General features: G+C 35.1%; 1 protein-coding gene across 4 annotated transcripts in view; it reads left to right on the top strand.

Annotated features, from left to right (window-relative positions):
- cdk14 (cyclin dependent kinase 14) overlaps positions 1–10,000 on the top strand; it is a 152,751-nt gene that overhangs the window by 107,213 nt on the left and 35,538 nt on the right. For all 4 annotated transcript variants that reach the window (XM_084089644.1, XM_084089645.1, XM_084089646.1 and 1 more), the window contains 3 exons: positions 2,470–2,518; positions 5,319–5,458; positions 9,308–9,455. In XM_084089644.1, coding sequence (XP_083945770.1) covers positions 2,470–2,518; positions 5,319–5,458; positions 9,308–9,423 — 305 coding nt within the window. In that variant the 3' untranslated portion in view covers positions 9,424–9,455. The remainder of the gene's footprint in view (positions 1–2,469; positions 2,519–5,318; positions 5,459–9,307; positions 9,456–10,000) is intronic.

The raw sequence follows: 10,000 nt of genomic DNA, 5'->3' as shown, positions 1-10,000 counted from the left end.
TAATATATTTTAAATTATTTTATCTTTTATCAATGGCCTAATGAACGAGATGTGAGGAATGTTCTGGAATAAACCGTTATGCTAATGATCACAGATACTGAAGCAGAGATGCTAAAGAGCTCTAAGGCCGTGTTTCAAATCGCCCCCTATATCCTCGTTCACTATTCCCTACATTAGTCCACTAATATAGTCCACTTTAAAGAGTGAATGACAGACACTGAGTTCACCAGAAGAGCTGCCGCTTGTGCTTGCTGTTTAATAATCGTTTAAAACGTAGCAAACTGGCAGCTCCAGTAGTGATGAAAAGATGTATCTTGAACTCTAGCATGTATATCCCTTAATTAAACAATGAAATCAATTAAAAATTTAGATATGTATGATATTACGTTGTAGCCACATTGAACCAGCGGTTTGGAAAATGAATGTATGGATGATTCGGCTTCAGCGCCATCTTCTGGAGAGATGCGGGAATCCCTCACAGTGCATTATGGGTATTTTCTAGCTGTTGAGTGTAGATTGGTTGTACACTCGTTATTGCGGTGCATTATGGGATTGAATGAGTGCACTCAATAACGTCCACTATGGTTTCGGACACCAAATTGCTGTTCCCTTCAAATAGTGCCCTATTTAAGTGTGTATGGAGCGATTTCGGACACAGCCTGAATTTTCCCTCTGCAATTCAGTCCTCCAGTTCTGATGTTCCTCAAGGTGACCTTCATAAAACACCGAGCGTCCAGTGAAGCCTCGCAGACAGTAAATCTCAATAAAACACCATCAGCTGAACTTTTAAAACGCTCTGTTAGTCTAGTATCAACAATACATTTAATCGATAAAGGTGAAAGAGGTTGTTATTCTGTGATGACGCCTTATTTGCATTTTGAAAGTCATAATGGCTTGAGGCTGAATAGGGTAAAAAAAAAAAAAAGATAGATAGATAGATCAGTAGATATCACAATACTTTACCATTTGATTGATTGCAGTAAGAATTGCAAACATTTTCACCAGGTTTTTAGGATTTAAAAAAATATATAAATAAGGCGAATGATATAGTAAGAAACACCTTCAGAATATAGGAATAAAACTAAAGTTTGGTGTTTGCAAGTTCTGCTGAGAAGTGGAGATTTATCTGAGATAGCACTTAAGTGTGTATTTTAAGAAGACATGTTGTGGAAGCAAAATAGCTCAAAAATGAGCAGTGCGTGTTTTTCCTTAAGTCTCTTTCCTAATATCAGCTAGAAATGTTGAAGAGGTGTAGTTCAGTGTTGTAGCAGCAGAGGACAGTGTTTACCGCTCTTCTACACGAAGACCAGCTGAGACGGCAGTTTATATCAAATAATACTGTATGAGACCTGATCACAGGGTTTACTGCTATGTAAATATGCCCTTCACTCTCCCATGTGCTGTTGTTGAATACTCACTCTTGATGAAGTGTCAGCGATTGGTTGTGGGGTTTGGGATGTTTAATTGCAGGTCATGGAGCTGCTGGGTTTATATAAGGGGCATTGATTGTGTGTGTGTGTGTGTGTGTGTGTGTGTGTGTGTGTGTGTACTGATGTTTCATACCTGAATGCCCGAGCGGATGGTGTGTATTGATCCAGTCCGCAGGAGGCCAAACTAATGAATCGACATCTAGAACAAAGAGGATAGAGGATGTTTACTGTGCAGTGCGCACATTTTCTGTATTATAGAATACCTTTAGGGGTTATTATAGTTAACTACAACTAAAACCAAAGCCAGAAAAAAACATTTTTGTTACTTGAAATAAAATAAACTTTACCTGCATTTTTTTTATTTCAGTTAGTTGACAAGGCAACATTTGAAATATAAAATAAAAAAATAAATAAAATAAAAAATATATATAAACGCACAACAAAATTACTAAAACTTTAACTAAAATTAGAAATTGAAAATATAAAAATAAAAACAATTTCAAAATATTAATATAATATCCAGCATGATGAATGAATATCAGCTGTGCAGAATATAATTTCTTTCTTGACTCATTATTTGATCACACTGACCAAAGTTGTTTAAAATGTTTGGGGTCAGTAACAGTTTTAAAATCAATATTTTTAGTCCACAAGGGCACATTATATTGATCAAAAGTGCCAGTTAAGATAAGATCCAAATGTTAATGATTAAAAGTTAAAAGATTTTTAACCTAACCTAACTAAGAAAGATTTATCACGGTTTCCACAAAAATATGAAGCAGCAAAACTGTTTTCAACATTGATAATATTCAGAAATGTTTCTTGAGCAGCAAATCATCATATTAGAATGATTTCTGAAGGATCATGTGACACTAAAGACTAATATGCTAACAGGAAAAATATATTCACATATGAAAAAGTAATTTTAAATTGTAATAATATTTAACAATATTTCTGTTTTGACTGTATTTTTTATTAAATAAATGGCGTTTTGGTGAGCAGAAGAGTTATTCATCTGTCGCTTGTCTCTCATCTGCAGATCGCTTCACTGTCTACAGTCCCAAGAAACTCAGACAAGCCTGGAACAAGTAAGTGACCACAACTATTTTTTATTATGTATTTTTGTATAGCTTTTTATAACACCCATTTTTCTTTTGTGTGAATGGCAAAGTATGTTCTAGATGCTGTAATGTGACTTTTTCTCATAGGTTTTTCACCATTTTCTGTTGCAAATCACCTGAAATCTTCTGAATATCTCAGTTATTTCTCCTGCACGGCACTGAACTAAAATGGAGACTTTTGCTCAAATCATCTACTTCTCAGATGTTTCTCCTGAGTTTCTGCAAAGATCTTGACAATGCCGAAAACTATGCTCAGTCAAATCAAAATCAATTGGAAGTCAGAAATCTCAATATGACATTTCTCATCAATTTCACAGCACATTATTTTGTATAGCTTTAGACTCATACTTTTAGGAGAAACATCTGAGATGAGGTTGATCCTTACATGAAGCATCAGTGAAAACTATGAAAGAGCAATAGGTTCACTTAAATAGTCCTTCCGTGTGACACTTTTTTAAAACTAAAAATATCCGGGAACACTACAGTAAAGTTACATTTGTTAACATTAGTAAACAACAAAAGGAACTAACAATGTTACTTCTAAAGCATTTATTAACCTTAGCTAATGTTAAATTCAACATTCACTAGTACATTGTTTATAGTACAAGATCGGTTAATATTATTTAATGGACCTGAGCTGATTAACTGTGTTTTATTAAGTGATGTTAACAAAAAATTAATAAATACTGTAACAAATGGAATGCTTATTGTTAGTTAAAGCAATAACTAATAAACTTATTGTAAATTGTACCATTTCCCCCCAAATAAAAAAGCGTACTGACCCCAAACTTGTGAACTAATGTAAATTGCATCAGGTCCTGAACAAGGAAACAGTCAAAACCATTTAAACAAATTACATCTCAAAAAATATTCTTAAAGTTAAAATGAGAAATGAATGTAAAACTATAATGAGCTTGGTCTTTTCCTCATAATCAGATGAAGTTTTGTGAAGTTTCTGTTCTCATTCGATTAACCCACGTCTGAACTAGCAGAAGAAGCACGAGAACACGAGTGGGAACTTCAGACGCAAACCGAAGCCTATAGATTCTACCATCTAATCACACAGACACTCGTACACAAGCTTGTTTCACACACACATCTTTAAGTGCTGAAAGTGCCGCTGGTGGACAGAAACTCTGAGAAAACTTCATGTTTCTTTAATGTGTTAATGCTGCAGAGGCCTAATTATCCACATACATCTGTAGTTTTATACATTTGGTTTTTCATTGGCAGTAGTGAGTGTGATTCAGGAGTTCAGGAGTTCAGTCAGCACACACACACACATTCAGCCTTAGGCCCGAAAACACACTACGCAACATGAGAATGCTGGCAAACGAACAATCAGTCATTTAATTTGCATAATGTGACAGAGTCAAACCTCGGTAGAGTGACAGATTTTCCTTCAAATGATTCCATTCAGAACAGATTATATATATATATATATAAGCATGTTAACAGTCAGTCATGCTAACTAACTTGCTCTTCCAAGACAGTTGTTGAGCTGAAAGTTAATCTTTTGAGGTTTTATTTGGGGCACAATCTAGATATCCATGACTGAAACTGTACGATATATTCCGATTCGTTATTTCTGTGAAATAATTCAGATTTATGGAAAGAAATTCAGATTTTACACTGCTGCTGAAAAGTGTCAAAAAAATTTGATTAAAAAAAAATACAGTAAAAACAGTAATATTGTGAAATATTATTACAATTTAGAATAATTGTTTTCTATTTGAATATATTTCAAAATGTAATTTATTCCTGTGATCAAAGCTGAATTTTCAGCATCATTACTCCAGTCTTCAGTGTCACATGATCCTTCAGAAATCATTCTAATATGATGATTTGCTGCTCAAGAAACATTTCAGATTATTATCAATGTTGAAAACAGTTGATAATAAGTATAGTATTCATACTAGTTTGAAAACATCATATTTTTGTGGAAATGGCGAGATTTTATTTCTATAGGATTTTTTTATGAATAGAACGATAAAAGACATTTATTTAAACAGCAGCATTTATTTGAAATATAATTTGTTTGTAATTTTATAATTGTCTTTACTGACATTTTTGATCAATTAAATGGATCCTTGATGAAGTATTCATTTCTTAAAAAAAAAAAAAATAGATTTTTTTTTTTTTTTTGTGGAAACTAAATTACTTCCTTTTTTTAATCAGAAACTGGTCTGTTGTTGGCATATGTGCTATTTCAGATAAACCGCCCCTAAGTAACACACACCAAGCAAACTGTGATTGGTCACTTCACATGTCAATCAGAAGTCTGTAAGTAGGCGGTTCTTGGACAGAAGAACAGACCATTAACTAGACTAGTCATTGTCAGATAAATAGGCCGTGATGTCAGACCATCTTTGTTATATTGTGATGTAAATCATTCAATCATGTAAGTTTTGCCATCCTAAAATCATTACCAGTATCTTGGTTTAATTTCCAGACCACAGCACATCTGCACACTCATTGAGAGCTCAGCATCTTAAGATCTACTGTGTGTTCATGTGTTTATCTGTTCTGCAGTGCAGAATGCAGGTGTGTGTTTGTGTCGGTCCTTGTCTTTGCGATTTAGAGGACGTTTGAGGGTGAAAACTCACTTTGCATTTTCCACTCCAAAAAAGTCAACAAACATTTTTCCAGCCGCTCGTCAGCGGGAGTGAAGCTGACAGAGAGATGCGAGCAGTGAGCGTGTGTGTGTGGTGATCTTGGCACTGTATCATCTGTATGTTTATATGTGTGTGTGTGTGTGTGTTGGCAGGCTGGGTTATGTAGATCATGCTGAAGAGCTGGCTTCCAGATTTCTCCAGTGCTTCCCAAAGAACCGTGTCTCGGCCCAGGCGGCCCTCCACCATGAGTACTTCATCCATCTGCCCCCGAGACTCTGGGATCTGCCCGACAGTGAGTCCACCGCATCACAGCACTACACACTGACTCCACACTGACATGTAGAGATTGGCATGGAGTACTTTCCATAAGATCATCTCTCAATGCAAATCAAACTAGCTTTTAGGCTAACTGAAATAAAATCATGCCAATCTCTAGGTATGGTGAAGGCTATGTGATGATGTGGGGCTATTTTAATTCCAAAGGCCAAGGGAACTTTATCAGGATGCATAGTATCCTAAAAATTAATTTAAAAAAAATACTTAAAAATAAAAATCTGCCTGCCTCTATGGGAATTTAACATAGGGGTGTACTCACTTATGCACCATGTATTTTAAGGAAGAACATTTATTTATTTACGATACATTATTCATTCACAAAGAAAATTGGTGTCCTAAAAGGTTGTATTTTTCCTAATTTTTTAAATTAAGGCATTAAGTTCAATTTCCAAAATATGATTTTTTATTCCTCTTTTTAGTCAACTTTAGCATGGGTGTATTAACTTATGCATTGCACTGTATATCAGATCTAGTGTACAGTGTATACTGCAGGCAGTTTGTTAGGAATCGATTGTGTTTTCCTCCATCTACTACCTTCCTTCATCAGTATTTTACGCTCTCTGTCTCTTCTCGCTCTTTCTTACTGTTAAACATACCATTTTATTGATGCGTGTCTGGAACTGAATGCCAAATGGTGATCTCTCTGATGGTAATTCACAAAGATTGCACAGTCATCACGTTTCTGCCTTGTCACGACTCATGTTCAAGGTTTCTCCATGAGGTGACGTGCTTCACTTTCCCCTGGAGACCAGCAGACTGACACTTTTTCTTGATTTGCAAAATGCAAATATGCAGGAATTGGTTATTGTCAGCAGTGTTGAATTCTTGATTCTGATTGGTTGATGCATGTTTTTCAGATTGTTACAAAGTTTGAATTGTGCAGCATATCAAAGAGTCCGACAGAAACAAAAGAACCTGAAACAAAGAAAATTTGATAAAAATGAGTGAAAAACAAAAGCATGCTTTTTAACTAGTAGCGGTGCTTTGTGATGTTACTAAACATGAGAATAAACAGTGCTGGGTAATAACTGAGTATATTTAATCTGGATTACACAATCAGATTCTAAATATAAAATACATTGAAAAGAATTTGGGAAAAAAATCCAGGTCCAGGCACTCAGAAGGATGCAAAAGTTAAAAAGCCTTTATTATTTAAAAGGGCTAAAGCATTAAAACATCGGCCCACTGGCCTTCATCAGGGTGTTGGTAACAAACAAACAGAATCAAGCCATACTTATAGTTGCATTGATTTCAGGTGTGCCACTCTGGCACTTGCAACAAAAACATTGAATGCAACATTCAACTGTATTATATTACACTTTAAAATCAGACTACAGTTACTTTTTATTGATTACATGATTTCATATCATTAACTAAATGGCAGTGAAATATTCATAATTATTCTGAATTTAACCATATATTACTGTATTTGGAAGGCTTTTGTCTTTCAAACACATTAAAATGCACAAATTCATGACATTTCGTATTTATCAAATTCCAAACTTTTCTGTCAGTCAAACCTCTTTGAAGTAATATTGAGAATGGAAGTTTTTTTTTTGTCTATATTTCATATCAGTATGGAACAATTATCCTATTCAAAGCAATGTGATACATTGTGAAAAGTAATCTAAAAGTAGTTAGATTATATTAACTTGTGAGTAATTTAATAGATTGTGTTACTAACTACAGTAAGTTTTTTGTCAATTCTTTTTTGTCATTTGTATTCAGTAACGGACTACAAATTGTAAGGATAAAGATGATAGATCTGAAGATAAATACATGTGCGTGTGTTACAGATGCAGTAATTGACATCTGACATGTAAGATTACCAGAAAATCTACTGTAGAAACACTATAGACCTCCGTTTTTGTGGTTGCTCTGCATATCTCTATGGCATCGCTGTTGAAGAGTAATAAGCTTTTGAAGTGGATTTACTTAATGTAAAGTTAACGAAAGTTATCTGATGATGTGTTTACTGGCGTGAGGGCGGGACAACCTGTCACTCACATAAGATCCACCAATAGCAATTGTACAGAATCAAACCTCGCCCTACATTTGTTCTTGTTCAAGAAGCTGTTTCACTCAGATATATGTCACAATAGGGATGAAAAGAGTGCAACTTCCGTTTCATGCCGACTTTAATAAAGCGTTCGTGTTCAACACTCGCAGAAGCATCGAGCTCCTGGTGATGATTCGGGTCATTCTGGCTGGTTTGGGATTTTAAAAGACCTCAAGGCCTTTTGTCATGTCTAAAGTGACACATATCCATAATCCACACGTGAGACCTCCACAGCCGCTGATCGTCTTTATGCCTCGGTTAGTAGACAGACAAAACTGCAGCACAGGCACATTTAGTCCTACACATGTTATGCGCTACAGAAAACAGGCGTTTGCGGAAGACAAGCGTCGGGCAAGTCATTTGAATACGAGAATGAGGTTTTTAATTTGACAGATTAGGAGTCGGAGCTGAATTAATCCTGTTATCAGCTCACAGCAGGTTGTTTTCGGGAGGAAGGCGGGACTCAGGCGTGGAGGCGGATCTTTGACGCACAGAGCGCAGCGCCGCTTTTCAAGCAGAAGAATGAAGGGAAAATTAATTCTGTTGTTTCATATACGCTTGCGGTTCAATCACAAAAGAGAACGGTTGCTGTTTGGGGGAAGCTGGACGAGTAATTAACATTTCAGCTCCGGCTTTGATTGATACGGAAAATGCAGCAGGATTTATGACGTTTATTAAATGAAATGGCTCATATTTATCTTGACTAGTGCTGCTTGTTATAGCAAGAACCATTTTTACTGTTGCACACACATATATATATATATATATATATATATATATATATTTGTATGTATGTTACACACATACTGTACATACGCAAACAACTGTTCAAATGTTGATTGCATACTGGTTTTAATCAATAGTATACACTACATATTGTGTGTGTGTGTGTGTGTGTGTACTTTGACACTACATCTCTGGGTCTTTTTCAAGTGACAAACACACCTGTGATGTTTTTAGCTCATCACAATGAAACAGTTACAGTGGGAGCATGACGGATAACACTCGAGTTTTGGTGTAAGATGTTCAGTAATGGTTGTTTTTATCAGGGTTTATCAGTGTTTAAAGCGGCTTTACAGGGTCACTGGCTTCTTGAATGTAGTAAATAGGGTTTGACTCTGGTGTGTGTGTGTATCTGAGATAGTGGCATTTGGTTCCTCAGGAATATATTGCAGTAGAAATGGCTTTGATGAATTAATTATGAAATACTATATATATTATATATTCTTTTTTATCTATGAATCAGTGCCTCATGCAGTTTGTTCCTGGTTTACTGTAGTGTTTATTCTTCTCAACACAGCTGTCATAAAATTCCCCATATGTAGTTCACAGCGCTTCATGGGATAGTTAATTAAAAAAAAAATGTTTTACATTATCTTATTTTTAAACATTTTTTTGTTTTAAATCAAAGTTTGTAATGTTTTTATCTCAATGCTGGTTGGATTGGTTAATGAATTAACTCTTTTTGAATAATTATTTTAAATTCCTATAGAGAAAGGAATGAGTTTGTTTTAGAGTTTGATTCATCATTTCTTTCTGGATCTATTTTGAATTTCTCAGTTATTGATTTCCTAATTTTCAACAATATTTTTCTTGTCATCATCATCATCATCATCATCATCATCACAATACTATTGTTTTCCCCTCCCTTTCTGTACTTTTACATGATGATGTTATATTTTCCATTGTCTTTTGTCATACACGTTGCATAAAGACTCATAGACTGAATCTGTCGTTGTTTTTCAGTGTCTTCTATCTTCACCGTTCCGACCGTTAAGTTACAGCCTGAGTCTGGCGACAGCATCCAGGTGTGCAGTAAGACCAACAGTCACGGCAAAGGGACGTCAAACAGCAAACACTGACCTGGACGAGCCGCCCGCCGGGACCCGAACAGGTACGACACACGATGCTCCGGGCGCTCTTATGGTTCGACCGTCTCTGGTTATGTTTGAAATGGCACTAGCATGTTGTTTATTGCATATTGTAAAGTATTTAGTGCATACAATTGATTAAAAACAGTTTGCAATCAACATTTGAACAGATGTTTGCAACATAGTTGTTATGTGACCTTGCAGAATGCATTTTTTTTTTTTGTCAAAGTTATTGTTTGTCAGTTCAACCAAATTATGATTCAAGAATCAATGTTTTAATTGTCAAAAGCAAATGGGTTATTTTATAGATTTATAGAAGCAATAAATTGAATTAAAATTTGTTTGTTAGAGTGAGTAAAATTATAGATATAGTGATGAAAATAAATATGAAAAGTACTATGTAATGTTTTGAGAAAGAGAAACTTGTGTTTCAAAATATTTTATTGAATTTTGAGAATATCTAAGTGTGAAAAAGTGTTGAATTTCAGTGTATATGTGTGTATATCTCCATTGTTATGATTAAATATTGCGTTAGCCCATATCTGCCCCTGCCCTCTTTAGATAACAG

Source organism: Abramis brama, assembly GCF_963993115.1.
Source record: "Abramis brama genome assembly, chromosome: 17".
Lineage (NCBI taxonomy): Eukaryota > Metazoa > Chordata > Actinopteri > Cypriniformes > Leuciscidae > Abramis > Abramis brama.
Note: the sequence above shows the minus strand (reverse complement) of the source record. Positions and strands in the feature narration are given on the sequence as shown.